Source organism: Pseudonaja textilis, chromosome 15 (genome assembly GCF_049901715.1).
Source record: "Pseudonaja textilis isolate UNSWEBS1 chromosome 15, rPseTex1.2, whole genome shotgun sequence".
NCBI classification, from domain to species: domain Eukaryota; kingdom Metazoa; phylum Chordata; class Lepidosauria; order Squamata; family Elapidae; genus Pseudonaja; species Pseudonaja textilis.
In genome coordinates, this window is record NC_142004.1 from 1,612,653 (window position 1) to 1,625,710 (window position 13,058).

Here is a 13,058-nt window from a genome sequence, read left to right on the forward strand (position 1 = left end):
ACTTTCTAGACAGGAAAAGCTGCGGGCGCAGCCAATCGGGGTGCAGCTGCCAGCATCTGGGGCGTCTGGCTGGCGGTTGTCGTGCAATGGAGACCTTCCCAGGCGGGCTGCGGGGATCGCCAGGGCTGTAGCTGCCTCTCTCCACCGGCCAGTTGGAGCCCCAGGCAGGTAGGCTGCGTTGGTGGAGGAGGAGGAGGAGGAGGAGGAGGAGGAAGGAGGGTGAGCGTGGGCTTGGGGGGCATCTTTCCTTCCCCTGCCTTACTTTCTTCCCAGGGTGGGAGGGGGTTGAAAGGGAGGGGTGCAGCCCCTAGATATCTGGGGAGAAAGCAGGGGGGGGGGCAGAGATGCTTTGGGTGCTCGCCTCCCACCCGAAACATCTGGACCTCTTGGAGGAAGGGGAGCAAGCGCCTGGTTAGTGCGGTTAGAGAGGCTTTCGGAGGGAATCCCCCCTTGCGGCTAACATCTGTCTGGGGGAACCAGGAAGGGCCGGGCAGAGCTAGAAGGGGGATCTGCCGGAGGAAGGGATCCCCTGGGAGGAGGAGGATGCCCCCGCTTTGGGGAGAATAAAACCCAGCCCTGTCCAATGCTACCTATTCTCTCCCCCTCCCTCTCCCTTGCTCTGTCTCTCTCCCTCTCCCTCCCTCTCTCTTCCTCTCTATCCCTTGCTCCGTCTCTCTCTCCGTCTCTCCCTCTCCCTCCTTCTCCCTTGTTCCCTCCCTCTTCTTCTCTCCCTCGCTTCGTCTCTCTCCCTCTCTCTCCCTCTCTCTCGGTCTCTCTCTCCCTCCCTCTCCCTCTCCCTCATTCCCTCTCCCTCCCTTCCTCTCCCTCCCTCCCTCTTTCTCTCCCTCATTCTCCATCTCCCTCCCTCCCTCCCCTTCTCTCTCCCTCGCTCCGTCTCTCTCTCCCTCTCTGTCTCTCTCCCTCCCTCTCCCTCATTCCCTCTCTCTTCCTCCCTCTCCCTCCCTCTTCCTCTCTCTCCCTCTCTCTTCCTCCCTCTCCCTCCCTCTTCCTCTCTCTCCCTCGCTCCATCTCTCTCTCCCTCTCTCTCCGTCTCTCTCCCACTCCCTCCCTCCCTCTTTTTCTCTCTCCCTCGCTCCGTCTAATCTCCCTCTCTGTCTCTCTCCCTCCCTCTCCCTCATTCCCTCTCTCTTCCTCCCTCTCCCTTCCTCTTCCTCTCTCTCCCTCTCTCTCCCTCCCTCTCCCTCGTTCCCTCTCTCTCCCTCTCTCTCTTCTCCCCCTCTCTCCCTCTCTCTCCCCCTCTTTTGCTTGCCTGCAGAAAGAGGGGGAGGAAGGATGTCCCCACGTCCTTCTTTGGGTCTCGAAGGACTGCCCTTGTCCTTTTTTCCCTCTTCTTCTTCTTCTCTCTCTCTTTCCAAGTTTGAAAGGGGTTGAACTGTTGGGGACGTGCAGAGCACTGAGGGCACAGCTGGGCAGGAGGGAACCGAGCGGAGGAAGCCCCCTATCTGGGGCACAGGGCCCAATCTGCTTGTCTTGTCGGTGCAGAGGGGAAGCCTAGCTGGACTGGTAGGAAGGATGGAGAATTTACAGCCGGCGCTCCGGAGGGCAGTTGAAATCCACGATTTATTGGCGGCCCGATGGGGAGGAGAAGCGTTCTTTCTGGTCTCATTCAATTAAATCTTGCCTGTCCTGAATGACCTGGGCAGGACTAGGACCCTGTCCAGGTATCTCAGAAGGAAGAATAATCCAAGGTTTGTTTTAATCTTTGGCAGACAAGTGCGGAGCTGACAAAGAGTTTTGGTTGGGCGCGTCTTGAGGTTGACCAATGGTGCGCAACTCTTTGCAAACTCTTTAAATCAGTGTTTGTCAACCTTGGTGGCTTGAAGAGGGGTGGATCTCAGCTCCCAGAATTCCCCAGCCAGCTATGCTGGCTGGGGAATTCTGGGAGCTGAGTTCCACCCCTCTTCAAGCCACCAAGGTTGACAAACACTGATTTAGAACGCGTATCTCTAACCTGGTTTTGCACTGTAACGTAGTTTTTGTCCAGAAATTTAAAACAGGCCAGCCAGCTCCTACCCTCCTCCCTCCCCATCAGCTAAGCACTAGCCTTGTGCAGCGAAGGGGACGCGATGTGTACCTGTGTGACAATCACACACCCAGACAGCTCTCTCACGTCCCCGCCGAACGCCTCTGAGCGTTCTTAACCTCAGCCGGAAGGAGCGTGCCCGAATCTGGGTTTACCTGGGGAAAAAAAACCCAAGTGCCCATCGAGGCAAATTGTTAAGGATGGGGGGGCTCTTATTTCCTCTCCTCTCTGGCTTGGTGGGTGCAAATCTCTGTGCAAATGGGGGATCTGCTCCTGTCTCGTTAGGATGCAAGAAACGGTTTAAATAATGATGATGATAATAATAATAATAGAGTGGAAGTTAATTTTGTGTTTGTTCAGGAAGCGTCTGGCTTTTGTCAACCGGTGCCTCCGGCTCAGAAATTTTCCTCCTCTTCACAAGGGCACAAAATTCAGAAATAACCTCCTCCTCCTCTTTGGATTCGCTCCTTAAGTTCTGGCTTTCTTGTAGGAGCCGAAGCTGCTGCTGTTGTTATTGTTGCTGTTATTTTCGAGCAGCCTTGAGGCTTGTTTCCTGATAGGCAAAAATGTACCTTCTGTGCAGTTCTACGCACATACACGCCTCCGGTTCAGGTCCTTGAGAGCCACACAGTGTGGCTGGTGTGTGTGTATGGGGGGGGGGGGGGGCTTTGGAGCAACCGGGCTCTTTCTGAATTCTCCAGAACAAGATTGGATCCTGCAGCAGGCAGGAAAAGTTCCAGAAGGAATTTGGGATGGATAAATGGGAGAAGCAACAAGAGGGAGGGAGGGAAGGGAGGAAGGAAGGAAGGAAGGAAAGGAAGGAAGGAAGGAAGGAAGGGGAGTGGGAAAGGAGGGAGGGAGGGAGGGAAGGGAGGAAGGAAGGAAGGAAGGAAAGGAAGGAAGGAAGGAAGGAAGGGGAGTGGGAAAGGAGGGAGGGAGGGAGGAAGGAGGAAGGAAGGAAGGAAGGAAGGAAGGAAGGAAGGAAGAAAGGAAGGAAGGAAGGAAGGGGAGTGGGAAAGGAGGGAGGGAGGGAGGGAAGGGAGGAAGGAAGGAAGGAAGGAAGGAAGGAAGGAAGGAAGGAAGGAAGGAAGGGAGTGGGAAAGGAGGGAGGGAGGGAGGGAAGGGAGGAAGGAAGGAAGGAAGGAAGGGAAGGGGAAGAGAAGGGGAAAGGGACCGGAAGGAAGTGGAAGGAAGGAAGGAAGGAAGGAAGGAAGGGGAAAGGGACAGGAAAGAAGGAAGGGGAAAGGGAAAGGAGGGAGGGAGGGAGGGAAGGAAGGAAGGAAGGAAGGAAGGGAGGGAGGGAGGGAGGGAGGAAGGAAGGAAGGAAGGAAGGAAGGAAGGAAGGAAGGAAGGAAGGAAGGAAGGAAGGAAGGAGAAGAGAAGGGGAAAGGGACCGGAAGGAAGTGGAAGGAAGGAAGGAAGGAAGGAAGGAAGGGGAAAGGGACAGGAAAGAAGGAAGGGGAAAGGGAAAGGAGGGAGGGAGGGAGGGAAGGAAGGAAGGAAGGAAGGGAGGGAGGGAGGGAGGGAGGAAGGAAGGAAGGAAGGAAGGAAGAAGGAAGGAAGGAAGGAAGGAAGGAGAAGAGAAGGGGAAAGGGACCGGAAGGAAGTGGAAGGAAGGAAGGAAGGAAGGAAGGAAGGAAGGAAGGAAGGAAGGAAGGAAGGAAGGAAGGGGAAAGGGACAGGAAAGAAGGAAGGGGAAAGGGAAAGGAGGGAGGGGGGAAGGAAGGAAGGAAGGAAGGAAGGAAGGAAGGAAGGGGAAAGGGAAAGCAGGAAGGAAGTAGATGGGAAGGGAAGGAAAGAAGATAGGAAGGGAGGGAGGAGTTACAGTAAAAATGAGGAAGGAAGCAAATAGGGATGAGAGGGAGGGAGAAAGGAAGGAAAAAGAAAAGAAAGAAAAGGACACATTTGCACAGATCCTCCTTGGGCTTTGCCTCCTTCCAAGTTGCTTCTCTCTCTCTCTGTCCTTGTTCTCCTGTTTTATCTCCTGTCTCCCCCCACACACTTTTTTTTTTTGCAAGCTGCAAAGTCTTATCTCTCCAGATTCCCCACATTCCGTGGGCTGGCGAGAAAGAGGGAGGGAGGGAGGGAGGGAGGGAGAAGGGAGCGCAGGGAAGCAAAGGCACTAGTGGCTTGGACAAGCGCGCCATGAGTTGAAGGCCGGGCCTTTTGTTTCCTTTCCCTCCGGTCTTCCCCCGCTTTTCTAGACTTCATTGTTGCAAGGACGTATGTTCTCCCCAAGGCCTGAAAAGAGGAAGCCCTCCTCGAATTTAAGTTTCGGATTCTGCGTGGGCTTGGAGGCAAGCCGAAGGCTGAAACGTTCCCACGGAAGCCTGTTGAGAAGGTAGTCGGATCAAGGAGGAGGAGGAGGAGGAGGACTTGGAAGCCACGGCTTGCTTGCAGCTCAGAAGGACCAGTTCTGGCAGGTGTAGCTCAACCCTTAAAGACCCAGGAATCTTCTTCCAACAGTGGTCAACGCTGTTTGCACCTTCCCTGAAGGACCAGCCTCATCAGAGGCTGCCTTTCCTCCACCAGGTCTGCGGGGAAGGACGGACCCAGATGGGTTCAACCATCTTCCCTTTTGCATGCAGGTAGCCAGAAGATGGCCCTACCCAACCGAAAGGCCACCGTCCAAGGCGACCTCCATTCAGCGGTTGCTTTCTCCAAAGGCCTCTGTTAAAGCAACGTTATCCGACTTTGGCCAACTTTAAGACGGGAGGACTTCCATCTCCCAGAATTCCCTAGCCAGCATTCTCAAATCCCAGCTCCCAGAATTCCCCACTTTTGACCAACGGTGGAACTCCCAAAGAGATCTCGGAAAGCTTTTTGAGTTTCTAGACCTGGGGGGGGTCTTCAAACTTGACAGCTTTAAGACTTGGGGACTTCCAACTCCCAGAATTCCTCCCCAGTCATGTTAGCTCGGGAATTCTGGGAGTTGAAGTCCACAAGTCTTAAAGTTGCTAAGTTTGAAGGCCCTTGTGATAGATGATAGATAGACTGATAAATAGGTAGGTAGGTACGGAGAGAGAGAGATGATAGGTAGGTAGGTAGGTAAGATGATAGATAGATAGATAGATAGATAGATAGATAGATAGATAGATAGATAGATAGATAGATCATAGATCAGGGGTCTTCAAACTTGACAGCTTTAAGCCTTGTGGACTTCAACTCCCAGAATTCCTTCCCCAATCATGTTAGCTTGGGAATTCTGGGAGTTGAAGCCCACAAGTCTTAAACCTGCCAAGTTTGAAGACCCTTGTCCTAGACCTAGGATGAGATCCCCTGTTTCTCTAAGGCAGTGCTTCTTAACCTTGGCCATTGTAAGATGGGTGGACTTCAACTCCCAGAATTCCCCAGCCCTCATGGGTGATGATGTTTAGAACCTGTGGTTGATTCCATGAATAGTGGTTAAGCAACCTGATTCGGCCCAATGGGTGCATTGTAAGACATTCTCGGTTTCCTTAGCTTACGTCTTAGAGCCATATCAAGGGGCTGGATCACAATGGAAACAAACCACGGTTCATCAATATTCCATCAAGCCAGCCTGTCTTTTCTCCCCCGTTTCTGATCTGTGACTGAATGTCATCCTTAATTCAGCCTGGATAAGTCTTTTCATTATGCTTCATTATCTCTGCTCTCATTCTCTCTGAATTGCTTTTAAGCATCTGCATAATGGCTTTGGGGAAATTTTAGAACTCTATAAGGAGAATAGAGAGAGCGTTATATAGCGGGGAGTTTTCAAGCTCATCCCAACTGTAAAAGCAGCCGTCCGAGGCCATCGGTTCAGAGCAAAAGGCTGTTTTATAACCCAGCTTCTCTTTTAATTTCGGATAATTTTCCTACAAGCATTTTCCACCCCTCACTCCTCTTCCGAATGTCTGAATAATTCCCAAGCCTTCTTGCTAAATAGAGCGCAGGGGGAAACCTCGTTTTCTTCTAGCAGTATCCTGAAAGTCTAAAATCCCTGGGAACCCCAGTCTCCTTCTGCCCAAAACCTCGGGATCTCTCTGGCTTTCAATGCCTCTTAAACTTGATGTGAAAACTGAGGCCCGAATACCCAGCGATAGTCTGCACAAGACGAAGAGATTTCTCTTCTCTTTTTTAATCGTTGCGTTAGAAATCGCGTTTTTTTTTTAAAGAAAAAAAATAGTTAAGTAGGGGAGGCGAGTGGTAAATCCGTCAGTCACCTGTTCTGAGCGAGGAGGAACAAGGTGGGTGTTCAATGCACAGTTGTTTAGAAGGAATAAAAGAATTCTCGGCACCTGTCACTCACCTGCCCACATTGCTTTCCTCACTGATTATGAATTAACCTAATGGGTATTTCTCGTGAGGAGATTCAGAATTGCTTGGCCTGAGGGTGGAACTTAAACAAGCGTCTTAAGGGTGGTTCTAACTTTGAGGAGTCCTTTGCTTCCTCTTCAAAGCGTTAAATTGCTCCTCGGGTATTTCTAATTCCCGCTTATGGTTTCTCGCGGCTTAGAAAGAAGCAGAAATGAGTTTGTTTTATTTCACTTTTAAAATCTGCACGAGTTAAAAAAAAAGACCGTCACCCTGAGGTATGCTTGACCGTAGCTTCTCACAATTGCAATTCTGAAAATAGAGGGAGGCTCCTGGACTGAGCGGCGTTTTCCTCTGTTTTTTTTTTCCTGTGGGTTCAGCTCTCAGATCGGGGCTTCCGGTAGAAGAGAATCGCAGTAACTCGGGGTTGAACGGTGGAACCCTGGGTGCTCCCTGAGCTGGGTGGTTTTCTCGGAGACGTTTCATGACCCAGTATAAGTAACGTTATCAGTACTAGAAGAGAGTGGAGTTTGCGGAAAGGAGGAGGAAGAGCAGGAGGAGGAGGAGGAAAAAGAGGATAAGAAAAAAGGAGAACTATGGGGTCCTTGATGCTCTCTGAGCTTGGATGTTTTCTGGAAGACGTTTCATGACCCAACTAGGTCACATTATCAGTGTTAGAAGAGAGTTGGGTTTATGAGTCGGGGGGGAGGAGGAGGAGAGGAGGAGGAAGGAAGGAAGGACTGTGGGGTCCTTGGAGCTCTCTGAGCTTGGATGTTTTCTGGAAGACGTTTCATGACCCAACTAGGTCACATCATCATGGTTAGAAGAGAGTTGGGTTTATGAGTGAGCGGGGGAGGAGGAGGAAGAGGAGGAAGAATAAGAAAAGAACTATGGGGCCCTTGGAGCTCTCTGAGCTTGCTTGTTTGCTTGCAGACGTTCCATGACCCAACTGGGGAACATCATCGCTGCCATTAACAAACTCTGATGATGTTCCCTAGTTGGGTCAGGAAACGTCTGCAAGCCAGCAACCAAGCTCAGAAAGCCCCAAGAGCTGCACAGATCACGGGTTCATGTTGTAACCCCCGTATCGGCTGGATAAATCCTTCGTTCTAAGCCACGATACACTTGATTCGTCTTATGTGAACCCGGGCATTACAGCTTCTGCCAGTTGTAGTTTTTGCCTTCGCCTGTTGTCCATCTCAAAACTTCACCTGCTTGGTCTTGTCTCTCCTTCGTCCTGATCCAGCAGCTCTCGCAACATAGGCCTTCAGCTGGCCAACCCATAATGCTCCCGTGTGCCTCCCATCTGGCCTGTCCCCGCAAAGCTCCTCCTCGGCCGTGACTCCCTTGGCCACGCGCAAGAGGAGCCTTCCTGCTCGACAGAACTAAAAATGTGACCTCTTCAAGGAGCACCATGGAGTCCTTCGGGGTGGTTGCGGAGTACGACGCTCCTCCCAGTCCCACCCCAGGTCAGCTGGAGGGGCTGGGGGATGAGGAACCCATGGAGCCAGGAGAGGAGCAGAGCCTTCTCACCCCTGGAGACCTCGGAGAACCAGGCCCGGCCGACCCTTCAAGGACTTCCTCCAGGGACACCAGGGAACCTTGGATCAAAGTCAACCTTTCGAGTCGCAAGCTGTCCTTGCAGGAAAAGTCTCCCTCCGTCCAGTCCCCCAGCGGGAACATGGGGGTCAACGGCCGCTACATTTATCCTTCCCTTCCTTACTCCCCTGTCACCTCCCCACACTCCTCCCCGCGTCTGCCCCGGAGGCCCACCATCGAGTCCCACAGAGTGTCCATCACGGGGTTGCAGGTAAGAGAAGGAAACCGTTCTCGACAGTTTGGAACAGAGTTTGTTGCAGTGGTGGGATTCAAAAATGTGTACTACCGGTTCTGTGGGCGTGGTGTGGCTTGGTGGGCGTGGTGTGGCTTGGTGGGCGTGGCAGGGGAAGGATATACTGCAAAGCCCCCTTCCCTCCCCACCCCACTAACCTGCTTTCCAGCTCCGTTCTCCCGTGCAGGGCAACCAAAGGAGACCCAGCTGATTATCTGGGACTCGATGGGAGGCAGAGAAGAGATGGGGTTGGCGGGGCCAGTCAGAGGCGGGATTGGCCGTTTCGTCAAACTACACAAAATTTCTGCTACTGGTTCTCCAGAATCGGTCAGAACCGGCTGAATCCCACCATTGGTTTGTTGAGTCTGCTCATCATTTTGAAAAGGAGAAGGAAAAGTTGGGGTCGGGGAATGAAAAAGGGGAAGGAGAAAGGGGAAGAAAAGGATGCAGAAATACAACGTGGATGACAGAATTACGGAGAATTGTACGGCTGTTTTTTTTCCAGTATATTGTTAAGAAATGGGACTGTTAAAAAAAAAAAGTACGTTGAATTATTTTAACAATATGAGAAAAGATTTGAGGAAAAAAGAAAAGAAAAACCAATAATAATTGGAATTATTAGTACTGTTTTATAACCTTTTTGTGCTGTATGTAGCTCACTTTTTCTAAGATGGGCAGCTATATGGATGGATAGGTGGATAAGTAGATTGGTAGGTAGGTAGGCAGGCAGGCAGGCAGATAGAGCTAGATGATAGATAGATAGATAGATAGATAGATAGATAGATAGATAGATAGATAGATAGATAGATAGATAGATAGAGATAATAAATAAAAGAGATAGATAGATAGATAGAGATAATAAATAAAAGAGATAGATAGATAGATGAGATAATAAATAAAAGATAGATAGATAGATAGATAGATAGATAGATAGATAGATAGATAGATAGATAGATAGAAGATAGGATGATGGGTGGATTAAATGGAAGGAAGGAAAGAAGGAAGGGAAAGGAAATAAAGGAGGAAAGAAAAAGAAAGAAAGATAGCAAGAAAGATAGAAAAACAGAAAAGAAACCCAGCTGATGAATTCTGAGAGTTGGTCCACATCTCTTAAAGCTGCCGAGGTTGGCAAACATTGATTCCGAGACCTTGCAGGCAATGTATCTTCTGCCATTAAGGCTCCAGGTAGTGGTGAGTGGAGCCACACCTTTGACCGTTGGCAGGAGGAGCGCCTGAGGCTTTCTCGAGCACTTCCCTTCCAATTAAGCCCACTGCATTTTAAGCAAAGAACGGATGATCAAAAAGTGCATTAGCTCCTCTGCGTCAAGCAGAAGAAGAGTAGCGTCCAATGCATTTCTGGACTGGGGGCTATTTTTCTTCTTCTTCTCCCAGGATCCTTAAAACTGCAGAGTTGTTCCCAAAGGCTGAAAGGTCTGGGGGCTTGGAAACCCCTATTTCTCTTTCTGCCATTTTTTTTTTTTTTTGGTTCTTGGTTCTTCCCAGCTATCAAAGGAGGAAACATATCGAGCAAATATATTCATTTTATGTTTATTTATTTACTGAGAACATTGACACAGTTGTCCATCTGTCACAAATGACGATTCTAAGATGTCCATCTGTCCATCTGTCACAAATGACGATTCTAAGATGTCCATCTGACCATCTGTCACAAATGACGATTCTAAGATGTCCATCTGTCCATCTGTCACAAATGACGATTCTAAGATGTCCATCTGTCCACCTGTCACAAATGACAGTTCTAAGATATCCATCTTAGACATTAGACCACAACAGAGCCCGAAATTTACCTTGCTAAGTGAGACATTCGTTCAGTGAGTTTTGGACCATTTTGCGGCTTTTCTTCACCACATGGGTTAAGGGAATCCCTGCAGCTGTTAAATTAACCACGCCGTTGCTAAGCCAAATCCAGCTTCTCCAACTCAGCAAACGCCTCGCTTAGCAACAGAAACCTTGGGCTCCCTTGTGGTTGTAATTCGAGGGCGACCTGCAAGTCTAAACAAATATCAATATAAAAATATAAATAATCAGGTTATAAGTGCACAAGTTAAACATAGGCAGCTGAATGTCTTCCAAGTTGTTTTGAAGTCAAGGTTGGGAATAACAGTAGCCGGAGTCCTGGGCAATTCATCCCTGGCAGATGCTCCTCTGTTTATGTGTGTGCGTGTGTGTGTGTGTGTGTGTGTACTCACACCCACACACCACATGTTGGTGGCTTCTATGGAAACAAGTAGCAGTAACTTCACTGTGCGAATGGAGGAGGTTTTATGATCCCCAAGGGGGAGGAAGAGAAAGAATTGTGGCTTAATGGCAGGTTGTTTTGCTATCGATGTTGGTCGTTCATTCTGCTCCTGTTTTTTATCTTTCTCAGGATTGTGTGCAGCTCAATCAATACACTCTGAAGGATGAAATTGGAAAGGTAATCGCGCGCGCACACACACACACACACACACACACACACACACACACACAGGTCCTTGCATAGCTGTTGCGTATTTGGGGTGGACGCCGTCTGACCTTCTGCCTCTGTAAATAAACATACCAGTAGAAAAGAACTTGTCAATCATTCCAGCAACATTTAGGGAAACTCTTGTTTCCCTCCTGTTTTCTTCACCTACCGTTTGTGTGTGTGTGTGTGTGTGTGCGTGGTGTTTTTTTTTTTTTACACAGGGCTCCTACGGTGTTGTGAAGCTGGCGTACAATGAAGATGACAACACTTACTATGTGAGTAAGCACTCATCAGCTGCCACGGATTGAGTCGGTTCAGCCTAAGAAAAAAGAAGGAAGTTTTTGAACTGAAGGAAGGAGAAGAGAGGGTGGTGTTAAGCAATGAGTTTCGATAAGGGAGAATCCGTAATTTTTGCACAACACCGGAATTTAATTTTATTTAATCCTGTGTGTCGGTTTTTTTATTCCTAGAATAATTTGCAGTGCAGAGCTAGAATACCCTAGAAAGAGCAAGCAGTGTAGAACTCAAATTGAAAACCGTTTTGGAGCAACCAGCAGTTAATTTTGGGGTTGCGTTGCAAAGTTGTTTGGTTCCCCAGCAACTCAACACAATCTCCTTGCCTCCTGCAGGCAATGAAAGTGCTTTCGAAGAAGAAGCTGATGAGACAAGCAGGCTTCCCACGTAAGTTGGGATGTGCAGACGGCGGTAATGGGGTGAGGTAAGGGCGTGAAGGGAAGAAAGCAATTTGTTGGGCCCGATAGGGATGGTCTCTGCTTTACCATCCTCAATCCAAGCTTGTTAATGGCATGTGGGAATGGCCTTGGGAGGACACTTAGATAAGAGACAGCCTAGCCCTCAGCTACATAATGGTTGGAGAAAGAAGCTCAGAAGAGACTCTAGTTTCTCAGGCTGTAAAGGAGACGGCGGATGGGAGAATGGCACTTTTAGACTTGCACATTTCTGCTACTGTAAAATAGAATTTGCTCCCCTGGTGGTCTTTCCTGCCTGGTCTACCTTCTAAGGCTGACCAAACCTGTCATGCCCCTGTTGAAATCTGACTCGGAGGGAGAGGAAGAACAGCCGACAGGGAATGGAAGTGTGGCTCTGGAGGTTGTGGAGGAAACTGAGGAAGGGCACAAGTCAGAGGAAGACCCAGGCCCATCCGCTCTTCATCCTAGGGCATGCAGGGAGGAGAGGATAAGGGAGAAACGTGAATGGCGTGGTCTACGGGGAAGGAAGAGGCCCTGATCCCCTTCATGGGCTGCAGTTGTGAAGACTGTTTACAAGGACAAACTGCACGTGGCCCAGTAGTGGAAGCAAAATGTGTTTTATTCTTGTCAGAGCTTATCAATGTTTTGGCTTCCTCCCAACTGGGGTGGCTGCGTTATCTGATAGAAGTCAGCAATTAATAATCTACGTGCTTACTTTACTAACTCCTTCAGTGTGGTTTATGTTTAGTTTTTTATTTCGAATTAACTTTACTTTGGGTGCGGGCTGCATTTACGCACTCCGTAAACTGTTTTCTTTAAGAGTTTGATTTCCAGCTGAGGATAATTGGACATTGGCACTGACCCCAGGTAGGTTCCCCTCCCCCTTCTCATCACCTCCGTATCTTCTCCCTTAGGCCGGCCTCCTCCCCGGGGCGCAAAACTGCCCCTGGAAGGCTTCTGCCAACCCAGAGGACCCATTGAGCAGGTCTACCAAGAGATCGCCATCTTGAAGAAGCTGGACCACCCAAACATTGTCAAGCTGGTGGAGGTGAGGCTGACCTTGAAACTGGAGGCAGCAGGTGTGTTTCCAGAATGTGCCTGTAGCGTTGGGGTATCGCATGCCAGTCTGGTGGCATTTCACAGGAGAAGTGGGTGAGCGGATAGGTTTCCATTCTGGACCCACTTCAGCCACCAGAAAGATTGGGCAGAAGTTAGTGAGAAGTTTCTTTTTCCAACATTCCAATCTATGTTTACTAGGGGAATTTCATGGCATGAGTGTAGCTAAGATCCACTATCCCGTTTTGTCTTCCTCGTTGCTGGCAGGTACTGGATGACCCCACCGAAGATCACTTATACATGGGTAAGCCATTGTATTCTGTCTTTCATTTGATACCCCGAAAAGGGAGGGAATAGAGTTTCTTCTGCCCCCCAAAGGTTGCATTCCTTCTGGCTTGTCTTCAACCTTGAAGGGGCGAAGGATCCCAAGATTTCATAAGGGTTATAGATCTTGTTTGCAACCCTTGTTGGTGCGTTGCTCTAAAGCAGAGATTCCAGGCTTGGCCATTTAAAGACAGGTGGACTTCTTCCTATTGAGGATCTTTAAAAAAAAAATATGTAAAAAGCACAAAATACTTATTATTACACATATTGATTGCTGCCAGGTTACCCAATGTTGGAAACAGCCACATATAACCCAGAGGAACTGGTTATACAAAAAGTTATGAATTGTGC

General features: G+C 49.3%; 1 protein-coding gene across 4 annotated transcripts in view; it reads left to right on the plus strand.

Moving 5' to 3' along the window:
• The window catches only part of CAMKK2 (calcium/calmodulin dependent protein kinase kinase 2), a 22,369-nt gene continuing 9,311 nt past the window's right edge, over positions 1-13,058 (plus strand). For 2 of the 4 annotated variants that reach the window (XM_026719440.2, XM_026719441.2), the window contains exons 1-7: positions 1-168; positions 7,566-8,129; positions 10,540-10,587; positions 10,839-10,892; positions 11,247-11,298; positions 12,242-12,375; positions 12,651-12,687. In XM_026719440.2, the coding sequence (XP_026575225.1) occupies positions 7,734-8,129; positions 10,540-10,587; positions 10,839-10,892; positions 11,247-11,298; positions 12,242-12,375; positions 12,651-12,687 (721 nt within the window). In that variant the 5' untranslated portion in view covers positions 1-168; positions 7,566-7,733. The remainder of the gene's footprint in view (positions 169-7,565; positions 8,130-10,539; positions 10,588-10,838; positions 10,893-11,246; positions 11,299-12,241; positions 12,376-12,650; positions 12,688-13,058) is intronic. The other 2 variants (XM_087913011.1, XM_087913012.1) reach the window with 1 other exon arrangement.